This window comes from Eubalaena glacialis, chromosome 9 (genome assembly GCF_028564815.1).
Source record: "Eubalaena glacialis isolate mEubGla1 chromosome 9, mEubGla1.1.hap2.+ XY, whole genome shotgun sequence".
NCBI lineage: Eukaryota > Metazoa > Chordata > Mammalia > Artiodactyla > Balaenidae > Eubalaena > Eubalaena glacialis.
This window is the reverse complement of record NC_083724.1, coordinates 5,273,610-5,289,979: the sequence shown is the minus strand read 5'-3', so window position 1 is coordinate 5,289,979 and position 16,370 is coordinate 5,273,610. Positions and strand designations below refer to the sequence as shown.

General features: G+C 55.9%; 1 protein-coding gene across 1 annotated transcript in view; it reads left to right on the top strand.

Annotated features, from left to right (window-relative positions):
* The first annotated feature begins 8,344 nt into the window (after positions 1 to 8,344).
* The window catches only part of NTNG2 (netrin G2), a 72,408-nt gene continuing 64,382 nt past the window's right edge, over positions 8,345 to 16,370 (top strand). Inside the window, exons 1-2 of the mRNA XM_061200907.1 lie at positions 8,345 to 8,501; positions 12,167 to 13,226. Coding sequence (XP_061056890.1) covers positions 13,014 to 13,226 — 213 coding nt within the window. The 5' untranslated portion in view covers positions 8,345 to 8,501; positions 12,167 to 13,013. The remainder of the gene's footprint in view (positions 8,502 to 12,166; positions 13,227 to 16,370) is intronic.

Here is a 16,370-nt window from a genome sequence, read left to right as displayed (position 1 = left end):
ATCTCGTAGGCTTTATCCAACAATTTATGAATCAGGCAGCATCCCATCCAGCAGGTAGAAAAGTGCTCCCTGTGACTTCACTCTGAAATCCTCCCATTATTATCTCCATGGTGTTATCCCTGAACCCTGCTCGGGAATACCACTTTCTGCAAATGCAGCCAAAGCCCCTCACACGGGGTCTGGACTGCGCCTGGGGTGGTGATGGGGACGCCTGGCTCGGGACCTTGTAGGCCCCCATAGACACTTCCACAGCAGCCAAAGTTGCCTGGTGGTCAGAAGTCTGCAGAGGGGTCCCTGCTGAGATGCAGGGCAGTGGCCCGGAAAGGGGTGAGTCTTGACAAGCCACAGAACTGCCCTGTCAGCAAATTCGGACTCGGGAATTAACAGGGTCAAGATGAAAGGAAATCTGATACAGAGTTTTTGTTTTTCCAGATTAAAAAGAAAAAAAAAACTTCTGGGCATCCTCCAGGGGTTGGGATGCTAGAAGCCACGTCCTTCCGACCATCAGGTAGATGGTGGGTGGGGAGACCAGCTGGCTAACCTTCCCAGCCCTGCACGTTCTGCACTTACCGACCGATGGTGGAAAATGAGAGGGGTGGGACCGGGAGGCAGAGGCGCTGGGCAGGATCCCAGCGTGAAGACAAAGGCTCGTGAGGGCCCTGCGGAGCTGAGGAGCCCCTCTGGGAATGAGGGCAGCAAGGGTCAAGCGTGGCCATCCTAGAGGTCACGGGTGACAGCCGGCAAAGTCAACGCAGGGAGGGAGCAGGGTCAGCTGTGAGCTGTCTCCATCCATTAGGCCAAGTGCCATTAAGTGAGAAGTCGAAGCAGGTTCCCAGGATGGAGAGTCAAACTTGATGAGCAAGGGTACCCGCAGCTGTCTAGAGAGCCCCCAGCCTGACGCCCTCCTTTGGGCAGAAAAGACTGACCAAGAGGTTTAAGAAAGAGAGATGCTGTCTCCCAGCATCAGTGCCTGAAAGCCCGCCCAGACATGGCTGGTTAGGAGCAGCGCCCCTGCGGCCCCTTTTGGCAGGACCCAGACCAGGGGCCAAGGTCGCAGGGCTCTTAGAATTCAGGGGTTGATGGCAGAGAAGTTTGCATGCCAAGGCGGCCTCCTCGCGGTGGACAATTTAACAAGGGAACTGTTGCCTGCAACACGGCTCGTGTCAGTGTGTGTGTGACCAGGAAAGAGGGAGTCGGAGGGAATGCCTTTCTGTTTATTTGTTTCTCCCTCTCACTGTGGGTTGTCTTTCGGAATTTCCAGCTGCCTTTGGTTACAGGGCCTCTTGCTCTCAGCCTGCCCATGCAGGCGATCGACTGCTGGGGACTTGGCAAGTTGGCACATGGTGGGGACCTGAGTGGGGCTGGGATGCTCAGAAGGCCACTCCTTCTCTGTCAGCTCTCCAGGAGGAGCGGCAGGGAGAGGACAGGTATTTCTATAACTGGGTGAATTGTTTTTGCGATCAGCACACGTCTGAGAGGAAGGCTGCATCTGCTGTGCCCAGATCACCTGCCCGGTAAGAAAGAAAAATGTTCTCCTCTAGGTGAGGAGTTGGGGTGGGAGGGGTCTGCAGGAGGTGGGAGGGCTGCTTCCTCCCCGCTGACAGTGTGTCCCCCCCCCCGCCTCCCCCCGGCTGGGGCACACCTTCCCCCCACCCCGAGCCCCCTTAGCTGCCCACACACCTGGGGGTGGGAAGGATCCAGATCCTGCAGGGGTGGGTGCGACTCCTTCCTCGACTCCCCAGCTCTCCGGCCTCCCACCCCCATGCTGACAGCTGGGTGGGATGAGGGTGGAGAAGCACCGCCCAAGGGCGGATTTGTGAGAAGAGATCCACGGCAGGAGAGCTGGGGCTGGTATCCCCATGTATTTCCCAGACTTGACGAACCCCATTTTCTTTGGACACAGAGCAGTGTCCTCTGCTGGGCCACAGGCTCCCAAAGGGCTCTGGACCCCCCCTTATCGCTGGAAGGAGGGCCTACCCCAAAGGAGACAGTCAGATCATCCAGAACCAACACTGATCAAGCATTTACTATCTGCCAGTGTTGAAGGATTTTTACGTGCGTTTCTCCGTGAATCCTCCCCAAACCCCAGGAAGTAGGTGCTATCATTATCCCCGCTTGAGGGATGAGGAAACTGAGACTCAGGCAGGTGGGAGTCGAGGTCTGGGTCCCCACGAGCCTGGGTCTTATTTTTCTTGGTGCTCATGGTTTGAGCTTTCCTTGTCTCCTATCCTGATAATTAGGACTTGCCTCTGCAGTTACTTTAGTTTGTCCTGTGTTTTTTGGCAACACGGCCAGGCTGGCACACTTACACTGGGCCTACACACGGGCTCATGTACATGTGTGTGCAGACACACACACACACACATACGTACACGTAAATGCTCACACTTCCCCAGACTCCACTGCCTCCCTGACTCCGCCTGACAGTGTCTAACACATAGTAGGTGCTTAGTAAACCTCTGTGGGCTGCACAGGCAGCTTGACACTTGCGACACGGATAATCTATTAGAATGGCCACACTCCAAAGGCAGGACCCAGTGGTTTTGTCGCCATTTGCATCCCTGGGTGCTGGCGCACAGTAGGTGCCCTGCAGGGTGATGTCCCCTGAGATCTAAGCTGGCAGGGTCAGGGGAGCGACCAGCCCCACTGCGAGAGGGAAGCCGATGCTCCGTTGCACCCCCATCTCCCAGGCTGAGGAAGCCCAGAGACTCTGGAGTCCACTCAGGAGCAGCAGCTGGTCCTGCCCGTGGGGCCTGCAGGCAGTGCCCGCGGAGGGCACTCTGGGCACCCACTGGGCCGAAGCCCTGCCTGTCTGCTGGTCCCCCTGGAAACTTGGTGGGGGGCCTTTCTCTTTGCGGCAGCCACCCCTCCTGAAGGAGCTGAGCAGCTTTGCCAGGAGGAGCCGGGCTCTTCCTCCTGGGCTGAGCTCTCTCCCTGCCCACCTGCCTGGGGCTCCGGAACGGGACAGTCCCTTGCGGAGAGGGAAGGACACCCAGCCTGGCTTGAGAGGATGGGGCAGGGGAGATTCCACAGGCAAAAGTAGGCATCCCAGTGCCACGCCCACCCAGTCGATGGAGCCTGTTCTGATCACCCAGGCGCTCGCTTGCTGTGTGCCCTGGAGAAACCACCGAACCCCTCTGGGTCCCTGGGTCTTCTGCTGACAAGTGGGGTCTGCGATGCCAGCTCCCTCCCAGGATCATCGGGAAGAAAACGATCCTGGAACGATAAGCTTAGGACACAGACCGTACATCAGTGAGCGTGGCCATGAGGCCTGTGTCCAGATACTGCCCGTGCCCCAATCCCGCACTGAATCACCCAGCACAGCGCTCTCATCTGAACAGTGGGGCCGATAAAAGCATCTTTCCCAGGGTGGTGGCACAGCAGAAATGCGAGAACATCAGTAAGTGCTGTGCACCAGGCCTGCTGTGGAATACCAGAGCCACCTTGTGTTAAGCACTTTCTAGAAGCCAAACAGGTTTCAAGCATTCGCTCATTAAACCCTTACATCAAGCCCAGGCGTTGGGTGCTATTATGATCCCCATTTTCCAGAGGAGGCAACTGAGGCTGGGTGAGTCCTTTGCCCAAGGTCACACAATTAGGAAATGGTGAGAGGGAGTGTGAGCCCAGGGCTGCTTGATTCTGACGCCCTGAATCCCAACCATGACTATAACACGTTCTCATCTAAGATCTGAAAGGTACCCTCGAAGTCGACTGGTCCACCCATTTTACAGCTGAGAAAACTGAGGCCCAGAGAAGAGAAGAGATTAGCCTAGTCACAGAGCAGCTGCTGCTGGAACCAGACCTACGACACCCACAGTTACCGCTCACATTTATTGAGCACATGCTATGTGCCAGCTTTGAAGTGCTGTACGTGCATCATTGCATGTAAATTTTATAATAACCCTAGGAAGAGAGAGACTTTTATTATTCCCATTTTTCATTCAGGTATACTGAGGCAGAGAGGGGCAGTAGCTTACTCAAGGTCATGCAGCTAATTGACAGGAGAGGTAGGACCCACACCCAAAGAGTCAAGCTCTAGACCCCTTGTCCAGTGCCACGTGTGGCACCAGCTCCCCGCAGAGCCCAAGCTGGCCTTGCCTTGCAGCTGGATCCTAGGCAGACTTACCTGCCAAGGGAATGGGGTCTGCAGGGTTCCTAGGGCATGGCCACCATGAGGCAAGGCAGGACGAAGCAGGAGTCCCCAGCTGGGTAGGCACTGCCTAAGCTGGGAGATGGGCACGGAGCTGGGGCTGGCGAGCCCAATCTGCCCCAAAACCCTTACCTCCTGCCTCTGCAAAGAGAAGTTTATCCAAAAAAATGCAGGCGAGCTAAGAACACGTCTTGCTTTATGAGTCTCTTGTTGTAGGCAGTGCACATCTTGGGAGATGTGTGGATGAAAGGCACCATATAAAATGCAATCAATTATGAATCACCATTACTGAATTAATCACATGTATGATTAATACAGTAATAATAATTAATGCGAGTATGGTCTAGAGATTAGAGCAGAGAACTGGCAGGGAGGAGTCGGGGTGCTTCTGGCAGCCTCTGCCACGACCTGGAGGTGTCACCTTGGGGGAATGCCCTGGGCTTGGATTGTGGTCTCTCTCCTCCTGGCCCTGCCTTGGCCGTAGAAGTCAGGGGCCCAGGGATGCCCCCAAACCCCTAGATGGTCCTGGGCTAGTTCCCAGGGTCTCACCTCCTACTTCCAGCACATCTCAACTGCTCAAGGTCAAGGGGACAAATCAAAATCTTGGTCTGGCATAACTGAGAATGGAGTGAATCAGGAGAACGGTGAGAACACGGTGCTGGTGCCTTTTGAGCCTACACTTGACTTTGGTCAGCGGTGTGAGCTTTTAGTCTCTGTCTGTCTTTTAGTCTCTCTGCATCAGGATCTGGCTTCTCTTGGAAATCCCCGGAGGGGCTGGACCTCATCTGTAACCTCTCATTGCAAAGCTAGTAGATCGTTTTTGAGTGTGACTTTATTATTTCCTGTTACTTGTCTATCCCATCCATGCCTATTCCCTCACTGTAAAGGAGTCAAGCAACACAGAAAGAATATATATGTAATAAAGCATGTCATCCCCCCATCTCCCCTGCTCATACTGTGGTATCTTTATTTTACATATGTGTATATATATGTATAGGTACATATGTATCTTTATATGCATATATCCCCTTTGTTTAAAAAACATAGATGGAACAAAATTACATGCATTATTCTGCAGTTGCTTTTTTGATAGTAGATTCCACATACACAATTGGAATTAAAACTGTGCAGTGGAGCCAAAATCCCACCAGTGAAGAGGACCATTAGGCTCTGCTGTGAGAGGGGAGCCAGCAATTATTTGGGGGGGAGACTCATTAACACTTTCCTGCCCCTGGTGCTCAGCTTCTTTTCATTGCTGGGGAAAGGTCATTTGTCATAAGATACCTTAATGACATTTAAAAACAAACATCCCTTGACCACCTGGTCCCTACATGGCTGGAATCCTATTTGTTTCCCATCTTGGAAAAGAAGCACTTTATTAGTCCCTTGAAAGAGATGCTGTCTCCCAGAGGTTGCTGTGGCCTGCTGTCAACTCGGGATCACCGCACAGGGACTACCTTCTGGGGCAACTTCCCTCATTACGCAGATGGAGAAACTGAGGCTAAGAGCGGGGAAGTGATGGCGCCAGGCCACATAGCTAGTAGGGGCTGAGCCACAAAAAGCTCATTATTCTGACTCTCGGGTCAGTGTTCTTTCCACGATTCCATAATTTCCGGGATCTGGAAATGGGGAGACCAGAAGACAGGTTCGGGAATGGGTCTCTGAAAATGCCGGTTGGCATCAGCTCGTTGGAGAGGCAGGAAGTGCTGGGGAGAGGAGGGCTGCAGAGGCGGTTTAAACATTGTTTCCGTGGCGTATAGCTTTGCACATGGGTCACTTAAACCATCCGGGAAATAACAGGAATACGCCGCCCTGGGTCCCTCCACTGTGTTTAGGTGAACCACAAATCAGAAGCATCTTCCTCCATGTCTTGTTGGCTGTCCTGACAGCATCCAGTCTCGGTGATGATGGAGGAGCAAGGCGTTTCCCGGGAATTGATGACCCTGCCTGGGGGTGACAGCAGGCTGAGGGCCTACCCAGGTCATCACTCACCCTGCCTGCGTGGGAGCCCCACACTGCGCCCTTCACTGCTGCCTGCAGGCCAAATGCTTGAAAGTCAAATTGCTGAGATGTGTTCTCCTCCAAGGAGCTTTCTCCCACTGGATGCTTTGAGGCCCGGGAGCAGGTAAGCAGGGGCTGGCTTGCATCTGCTCTCCCGGACGGCTTTGTATGTGTTGGAGGAGAGGGGATCTCTAGTGGGAGGGGTCTGAGAGCACTGCAGGAGGAGGTACTTGATGGCCTTTTTGTGACCGCTCTTTGGAGAAGGAAAGACTCACCATTCACATCTCACAGGTGGGGAAACTGAGGCCCAGAAACAATCTGTGCCGTGCCCCAAGTTAACCAGCAAGTCAGGAGGTGGCACCACCGGGAAGCCCAAGAGCCCTGCATCCCAGGCCAGAGTCTTCCTCAGCTGTGTGACCTTGGGCAAGTTACTTAACATCTCTAAGCTTCATCTATAACTTGGGACTTTACTAATAGGAGTTAAGTCACAGGTCTGCTGGGAAGAATCAGTGGATAATACACATAAAGTGGTTTGCATGGATCCTGGCATAAAGCAGGTATTCAATAAAAGTTAAATTATTATTATTATTAAAGCAGATGACAGTCTTTAATTCCGCGTCCTCTGCCTGCTCTGTGACAACAGTCTAAACATTATTCAGCAATACAGCCCCCCCTGCAAGCTTAGGGGGAGCCAAAAACAGGGAAGGGTTAAGGTGGAGGTAAGAGGTGGCAGAGGGGTGTGGCACTCAGGGTCACATCTTGCTCTTATTCCTGACCCCCTCTGTGACCTTGGACCTTGGACCAGTCTCTCTCTCTCCCTCCCTCTCTCTCTCTCTCTCTGTCTCTCTCCCTGTCCTCAGGCTCTTTGTTCTTGATGCACCAAATGACAGTGCTGGCTGCCTGAGTGCTGCAGTGAGAACCCACCCCCAGGAAGCCGGGAGCACCTGAAAACCACAGGTCTCCCCTGGAAGATGGAGGAAGCTCTCCCCACAGGCCTGGGAGGCAGCCTGGAAGGAAACCTCCGGGGGGTTGAAGAGCCCAGGGCTGCCCAGTGTGGCCAGCTCCCTGGCCTCTGCCCTGGGCTCTGCAGGAGTCCTCGCAAGGGCTGCTCCCAGGCTTACCAGGGAGTGAGGCCTCTCCTGCCCCCCTACTCTGCACTCCCTCCGGAGCTGGCTTGGCTTCGTCAAAAGCAGGGCCCATCAGGGTGGAGGCGGCGATGTGTCAGCTGGTATTCAGGCTCTGGTTGTGCGCTCAGATCGCTCCCCCTCCCCATCTCCCCCAATCCACCCACCCACCCTTTTACCCACTGCTTGGGGCCTTCTGGGTGGCAGCGCTTCACAGAGGGAGACCGAGCTGCAGCCTTGAGCCTTTGGCTGTTGGGGGGTGGGCGGACTGACTCACTTGGCCCCCTCCCTGGTGCCGATGGGGCAGCTCCCACACCCATGGGCGCTGGCACCCGGTCAGGCCCCTGGGTTTCGGAAAAGGAAGCCGCAGCCCCGCGGCGCCTGACCCGAGCTGGCTGAGGATGCGCTCTGCGCGCCGGGACCCGCTGGCCCCCGGGCCGGGAGGAGATGTTTAGCCTGCGACCCCCCAGAGCAGGCTCGCTCCCGCGGCCGCCCGCTGGGGCCACCCTGGCCGCGGGCCCGCCGGGACGCCCCTGCTCGCAGAGCCCCTCCCCGGGCCGTGGCGCGTCCCCCGAGTCTCGCAGTATTTCCTTCCTGCACCTTTAAGAAGACCGTTGCTCCGTGGTGGGATGGTGTGTTAAAGCCACACAGAGGAAGTTACGCAGCCCGGATCAGACCGAGAGATAAAAGCCCCGATGGTGATCGTGAGTGATGGCAAGAGGATTTAGCCTCGGCATTAACTTGGAGCGGAGTGCAGGGGGGCAGTGAAACGCCCCGCCATCTGGCCCGCGCCGCGCCGGGGGGATGCCCCGGCGCCCCGACGAGCAGCCGCGAAGCCCACCCGGGCCGGGGGCTGCCCGGTGCCCGAGCGCGGGTCCCCTCCGAGCCGCCCAGGGGGCCCCAAAAGTTTGCACTTGTTAGCGGCGACCTCCCGCTCGGCCGGGGCGGGCGATGCGGGCGGCTGGGGCGGGCCCCTCCCCCGGCCCGCGTCTCCGGGACGGCTGCGGGCGGCCCCCCCGGCGGCCGGAGGGCTCCCCAGCCCCGATCTGACGGCCGCGGCGGCGGCGGCCACGGCGGCAGCGGGAGCAGCGCGGGGAAGGAGCGCCGGCTCGCAGCCCTCGGCCCTCGCCCCACCCAGCGCCAGCCAGACGGGGGAGGCGGAGCGCCGGAGGGTGGCGGTCCTCGGCCTCCCGGGTCTCCGCTCCGGGAAGCTGCTCCGAGCCGGGGTAAGGCTGGAGGGGAGAGCCCGGGAGGCGAGCGGGGGGCGGGGGGGAGAGATGCTGCAGCTTTGCCAGGCTGGTTTCATTTTTAAAGGGCTTCGGTGACCGTGCAGGCTTTCCCGCGGCCCAGGAGCCACTTAAAGCGGCCCAGCAAGGGCTCGGATGCAAAAGTTATTTGGTGGCGGCCGTTACTAGCGGAGGACTCGAGTCGCTTGGAGAGGGGTGTGTGAGTGTGCATTTGTAGCAGCATCTTAAAGGAGTAGCTTGTCTTTCTGGCTGGCTTTTCCCCACCAGGGTCTTTTTCCTTCGTTTGTGTGAGTGAGTGGTGGGGATGGGTGTTACCAGAATGCCTGGACGTGTTTGTGAAAAGGAAATTAACCCTTCTCGCGCGCCATTCCCCTACCCCAATTTCCTCGCCACCCCAATTCCTCCCATCCCCTTCCCCTCTCTGAAAACTGGGTATGTGTGAGTTGCACAGAGAAACTCTGTGTTCCAGCGGCGGCTAGAAACTTCTTTCCGTGCCCTGGAGGGGTGGGCTAACGGGGAGGGTTATGTGCCTGGACCGGCCTGGGGACAGCGTGGAGTCGAACCTCCAGCCGGGTGGCACGCAGATGGTGGGAGCAGAGGCAGCGGGAAGGCGGGAAGGGGACCGTGGGCTCGCGGCGTCCGCGGGCTCCGGAGTAAGTTGTCCGCCTGGGCTGGGGGCGGCAGCGCTGGGGAAAAGGATGCGACGAATTCCCCGGCGCTTTGCTGGGCGTCTTCTAAGTAAGGGAGGCGGTGCCAGGTGTGGGTGCACCCTCGGTGCCCGCCGGGCCTTTTTTAAAGGCGTGATTATTAATTGCTCCCGTGGCTTGCACTCAACTTCGGGAAGACGAAAAGCAACTGCGGGATTGCCAGGCACGCATCCCCGTGCGAATGCCCGCCGTTTGCAGCCCACCCGAAGCACGGACTCCGAACCCTTGGCGTCCAAGGCTGGGAGCTGACCCCCATCTCCACACACACCCCCCCTCCCCCCGGCCCCAGCCGCCCAGCCGAGGCCTCCTCCTCGCGCACCACCCCCCCGCGCTCAACTCTTCGGGGCTGTCTGGGCGCTGAGAGGGCGTGGGGGGCACCCGGGAGCCCGAGAAGGCTCCCATTCCGGGGCTGGGGACACCGGGGCCGCCGGAAATGGGATGCTCACTCGGGCGGCGGCGTTGAGCGGGGCACCTACTGGACCGGCGCGGGGTGAGGGGGGGTTAGGGTTGGGAGGATGGGGTGGGGCTGGAAGGTGATCGCGACCCTGAGCGGGCTCCCCTTTCCTTCCTGGCTCCCAGCACCCTCCCCTGAAGGCAGATATCACCCCCCTCGGCTGTCCCCGCTGGGAAAGGAGAAGAAACTTGGGGGTGGGCTGGGTCCTGGGAGAAGCCCCCAGTGCCCCCTCTCCAGGGACCCCCCCCCCAGGGGCTCCGCGTCCACCAAGGCAAGTTTCCCACGAGGCGAGGGCGCAGCCGGCAACTCCGGGAGGATCTTCCAGCCCAGCCAGCTCGAGAGGCGCTAATTCAATACGACAGAGAAATCTGAGTTCAGAAATCCTGGTAAAATCTAATTTTCGGGTTTTAATACCCTGGCTTTCAGCCCCCCTCGGCTCCTGAGGACTCTTAAAAGAAAATAAAGTGCATTGATTCTATTTGTTTCTGGGAGCTGCAGTTTCTTAATAATATCAGGTGAAGATTTATTTTCCAAGGAGAAAACTATCCACCGGGATACAACCTCTTACTCTGAAATTTCCCACACTGGCTTCTCACTCCGTGCTTTCCTCCTCGCTGTTCCGAAGACTCTTGCATCTCTCCCCCTCCCTTTTTTTCTGTTTGGCAAAAACTGACTGTAACATTCTCATGCTGAGCTCACAATTCCCTTACGATGCCAGCAACGCCCAATTGATTGACTAGTTGTAAACACATTTATTACCCACCCCGCCCCCCCGCAGATTTTGACGTTGTTGACTCCCCCCACCCCATTTTCCAGGGAATGCATGGTATTTAAGCCTGCAGAACTGCAAAGCAATTAATAGGTTTGCGAGGCGCGCTGCCTCTTCCGTCTCGCAGGCCTCCTGGCCTCCGGGCCTCACTGCCTCCCCACGCCCGCCTGCGTCCAGTGCGGTCCAGGCCGAGAGCAGCACCGGTCCTGCAGACGAAGGAAGCCCGCGTCCGGGCCCACCCTGCGAGCCGTGGCCCGGCGCCCTGGTGTCCTGCCTCAGGAGCGCTCTACCTGGGAGTGAACAGTTAGGAGCCCGCGGCTGGAAGAATGAGTTATGCTGTCTTCTGGGCAGCGCGAAGCTCAGAGAGAGGCATCCAAACCTTTGCCGGCCGCGCTATCTTATTTTTACTACATTTTCTCAGGTTGTAAAAATAGTCTCCAGGCGGGTTCTTTCTGAGAGTTTTCTAGCAAGAAGTACATTCAAGGCTGGGCAGGCTCTGTAACACTGTTTCTCTTTAAACAGCCAGAGGGGAGATGTGAAAATGTGTCCCCCTCGGATCCTCCCCATTCATCTCCATCAAGAGCCCTTCAGCCAGAGAGAGGGGCAGGGGCTGCCTTAATGCAGATTTATGATGCCCCCAGCCTGGAGCTTTGGGGCAGAGGCTGGGGACTTCTCCTGGGGAGGTGCGGAGTGGCCAGCCCCCACTTGGACAATGTCCCCCCCACTCCGGTTTGTCATTTTTGGCAGGAGTGCGTTTGTATCTGGGTGGAGAATGGAGGTTCATGGAAAGGTAGTTAACTCTTCAGGACCTTCTAGGTACAATGGCTGAAGAGTCAGCAGTTTGGGAATTTAGATGCAATAATCATAGACATAATAACCAGAATTAATAACACACGCGCTTCTGCTGTGACTCATTGCAGTAACCTTTGCCCTATTGGCTAGTATTTTTGGCCAGGATCCCACACTGGGGACCAAATTCTCCTGGTGATATATCAAGTGTCCTGGAACACCCCACACTATTGGAGTCGTGTTTTTCACAATGTAACATTCATCTTAGTTATGTCTATTTAGGGCTTTTAAATAATTACCGGTAGCTTAAAATAGTAAAGCAACAATCATAATGGTGACCTGTTTATAAACATACCCTCTAAGGGATGATTGCAAAATTTTGGCCTTGATCGGAAAAAGCTAATATGACAAATCATTGTCACTTCCGTCAAAGTCTTCAACATCCCTAGTTTCTTACAGTTAAAAATTAAATTCACCATTTCAGAATTTTGGAGAGATATTTACTGGCACCCAGTTCGTAATTGTTGGCCCACGCGTGGACCATTCTTAATCGGAGCCTGTCCACACAGCCTTATCGGCACCTGTGATTACAGCCTCATCTCTGCCTTCGGCAGTTTTGACATTTTGACTTGTCAGTCATGATAAAGCCACCATTCAGTCTCGGCTCCTGGGGCTGTTTTAGAAAGTCACTGACCCCAAACAGGGGCACTTCTGCTGACCCCGACACCCCCATAAATAAGGAGAAAGCGCATCACCTTTTTAATAATGTGCCCCATCTCCAAATGTGCATCTCCTATGTTAATAAAAATAACCCAGTTTCCTCGGGACACTTTGCTAATGCAGCCTCATTTTTTGCACATTTTGCCAGAGAGCTTTTGTTCTTATACATCTTTACCCCCCCCTTTCTCTATTTAATTTGTTGCAGGTGTTGTTGCTAACGAGCTCTCTCTCCTCCCTTCTTGCAATGAAAGACAAGCCAGACCCCGGGTACCTGGATGGCTTGGAAGCTGAAGTCTCAGAAACTTCCTAATAAGTTGCCGATGGCTACCAGCCAAGGTCAGCTGGTTCCCATTAGCGCCTGTCCCCACCAAAGCCGAGCCAAATAAGCTGCTCCCCAGTTAGCACCTCAGTCGCTTTTTTTATGCTCCAGTCCAGCTGCACAATTGTTGTCACTTTAAGCCCATATGAAAAGAAATCTCTTTTATTGGCCCAAAATGCCAAGTCCAATCCCATAGAGGGAACGTGTTTGCAGCTAACAGGTACACCTCCTGATTTTATTTTATCTTTACAACGCAGGCCGGAGGGTTGTTTTGCAGTTGTGTTGAGCACATCACACATTAAGGGCCCTTTAAAGACCTGGGTTGATTGGAAGGACAAAAATTAAAAGCAATCTGATCCGGCCTCATGCCAGATCCCTGCGGATTTTCTCCCTATCCCATTTCCATCCACTGTCACAATTTGAGAGTCTGCCTGATTTGATCAGATTCACCTCTGGGAGAGGTGTGATGCCAAGGTTAGGAGGACGCCAAGTTGTGGGCAACTTCTCGATCTGCCCATCAGCAGTCTGAGAAACGCTGGCTCTGAGTTTTCCATATCGGCCTCTTGGAAAAAACAAGTTCCTCGCTGTTTGCAACCTGGCAGAGTCCCTGGGACATCCGGCCTCCGTCGCCTGGTAGATGTGGCTTTTCCATGCTGAGGTTTCGAGTCCCTCCTGAGCCAGTCGCCACCTCTCCGGTCCCTCTCTGGGCCTCGCCCCTGGGGACCGCGCCGCCATGCTGCACCTGCTGGCTCTTTTCCTGCACTGCCTCCCGCTGGCCTCTGGGGACTACGACATCTGCAAATCCTGGGTGACCACGGATGAAGGCCCCACCTGGGAGTTCTATGCCTGCCAGCCCAAGGTGATGCGCCTGAAGGACTATGTCAAGGTGAAGGTGGAGCCCTCCGGCATCACGTGCGGAGACCCCCCTGAGAGATTCTGCTCCCACGTAAGTCAGCCCCACCCCGCCGTTCTGTTCGCTCAGGCCAAGTGGGTGGGGGTCTGGGCCGGACCCTTGGGGTGGGTGAGCAGAGCGGGAGGACCAAGATGCAAGGTTGACTTTCCTGCATGCAGGTTTGGGATCAGGTCTCTGTCCCACCTTGGAAATGTGCCAAAGCAAAGGCGGCCCTGAGGATGCTGGGGTCACGTGACATCGTTCTTTGGGGTGGGGAAATTCTTGGCCAGGTGATCACTAGAGCCTCTCCTCTTGGGAAAACCACAGTACTAGTCACGGTTCCCCAGCCTTGCAGATAAGCCCCGCCTCTCTCGTAGGAAGTCAGCATCTGGGCGAGCGAGCAAAGTACTATTTGCAACGTTGCACTCTGACCTCCCTCTGTTCGTCCCTTTGTGGTGCCACCTCCTATTCCACCCAATCCAATCCAGCAAACAGATTTGCCAAGCGAGGGAATGCCAAGCACCGAGCTGGCACTTTGCAGGGGAAGGTTTGACGGCAGTGCAGAGGGGATTCGTAAGGGAGGACGGAAGGGGTCAGAGCAGGGCGGGCGGTGTGGCTGGTGCCATTTCTGATTCCACCCCTATGTGCAGTGACCACAGTCGCTGGTTAAGTCAGGGGGAAGGCAGACTTTCAGGTGTTGTCGCTTGAGTCCCTAGTTAGAGAAAGATGGAGTCTTAGAGCCACGGAGTACATCAGTACTCAAGTAACATTAACAACAACAATAATAATAGCGGGGATCATTTATGCAAGCACCTGAGTGTGGAGGCTAAGAGCTCAATACGAGTCATTCCATGGAGTCTTCCACTCAGCTGAGCTGGGTTGATTCTGTGTTGTACAAAGTAGGAGTTTCAGGGGGTGAGCTCTGGACCAGTGGCATCTCTGGGCCACTACTCCATCATCTGTAAAGTGTGTACACTAATAGCACACACTCAAGTCGCTGTAAGGAGTAAGTGAGCTAATGCACCCTGAAATGCTCAGACTAGGGTCTGGCACAGAGCAAGTGCCCCTAGGTGTTAGCTATTGTCGTTCCCATTGTACAGATGGAGAAACTGAGGTCCAAAGTCCCAGCCCAGGAAGTGATGAAGCTATGATTTGAGTGTCTGGTTCCAGAGTCACTGAGCTAATCTGCCTCCCGAGAGACGCCTTCCCACTGGGCAGAGCCCCAGGTCGGGCAGGAGGCTGGACAGGGCAGCCAGGCTGCAGGAGCCACAGGAAGGGCTCAGTGTCATCCTCGGGTGGCTGCTGCCTTCATGTGTCCTGGGGGGAGCCTCCAGGTCTCTGGGTTTATGGCTGGACTGAGCCGGTGTCCCCACTGGGCTCCTGAGGATGCCTCAGTCCCGTGGGGCGCTTGGGTCCTATCCTAGAGCAGTCAGCCTGGGAAGGTAGGTTCCCACTTGGATGGTCAGCAATCAGGAGGCTGTCACTGTGGGTGGTGGCTGGGCTGGCGGGAGCTAGCTGGGGAGAGAGAGAGGGAGGGAAGGAGAAAGCAGCACAGGGCCAGGAGCCAGGGACTGGAGAGTCCCACTGCACTGAGGACCCCAGGGCTTTGCTGGCTCAGGGACAGGCAAGGGGGCTGGCCCCTGAAGGTCAGGGCCAAGGCCAGCACCGGGGGAGCCCAGCTCTGAGTCCACATCTGAAGCTGGCTGCCCACCCCAGCTCATGTAAAGACTTCTCCACACACTCCCTGAGCAGAGTCAACCGCTGCCTCTTGTATTAGAGTCCTGACTGTATTTCTTCTTTTGAATATTAATCGTCTTAATGTGCTGGGGGCGGGGCCGTGGGGCGGGATGCCTAAATCATAAATCACTGGACCAGCTTCTGGTCAAGGCTTGAGGGGTGGAGATGACCATCAAATGCAAGTCTGAGGCCCTCTCCTGGCCAAAGCTGGCTCAGGATGCCCTTGGCCCTGGGCCTCCGCCCTGCCCCCACTCTCACACACAGAGAACCCGGTGCAGCTGCCGGAGTGGAGTGGTCACCCCGCCAATGTCCTGATGCCACCCAGCATGGGTCCTTGAGCTGTGCAAGGAGCATTCATGCCCTTCCTGTCCTCTCCTGGAAAGACCGGTGAGGAGAGCAGGGGGGGAAGAACAGCATCTCCCTCAGTGTCCTGACACCTGTCTGATGGACTTAAATATTTCATGATGGGCTGCCATCCGGCTCTGCCCTTGATTACAAATGTGCAGCCAACGAGGAAGGGGACGCTGCCTAGGCTGGCTTCTGCAGGGAGGAGGGGGTCACATCCAGATGGATTCAAACCCCCCCCCCACTGTTTATTGCAGCTTCCCTAAGCAGGTTCTGTGCATGTCTCTAAATTATCTCTAGGATGCTCTGAGGTGGGGGCTCTTCTAATCCCATTGTAGGGATTAGAAAGCGTTGGCTAAATCCCGCCAAGGTCACTCGGTCTAGAGGGCAGGCTGGGAACTTGTACGTGGCCAGGACCCATGCTTATGCACCCGACGGCCCAGCCTTCCCTCTCTGAGCTTCGGTGAAACAGAGATGATGGTGTAGGCAAGTCACAGTGCCAGTGGAAAGATGCAGCCCCGCCATGGGTGTCCTGGCACGTAGTAGGTACTCCATGTGTGGTAGCTGTCATTTGCTTTTTATTGTGGCTATTATGTCCTTGGTGGTGTCTGGGCCTTTGTCTCCTTGCATCTCTCCAGCCTTGGGGACACCACGCCCTGTATTCCTGGTCTCAGGGCAGCCGGTGGTGGATGTGTGCTCAGGAAGCGTTCACTCCTCTAGCCATGGCCGGTGGCGCCACCAGGGGGCGCCCTAGTGGTACCCAGGTGGCCCTCTGCCCCCTTAGCCTTACAATAGCCCAGTGGGTCCCTGTTTCCTGGCACCCCTCCTGCGGCGAGTGCTGGGCCTGTCCTAACATCCATCCAAACGGAGCATGAGCCCTGGGGCACCCTGAGGATGCAAGAGGGGCCACGGAACGACTGCCCCTTTCAGGCTTCAGTGTGCAGACCCTCTCTCCCCGCCGGACTTGTGTACTTCCGCAAGGCCACCTGAGAACTGAATTGTAAATTCCAGCCTGGTGAGGAAGGGGAGTGGAGAGGAAGACCAAGATAAATGAACAAAAAACCTATTGGCTCTAAATGCACAATTAGAATTAATAGGGCTGAGCTCTCAACCAAG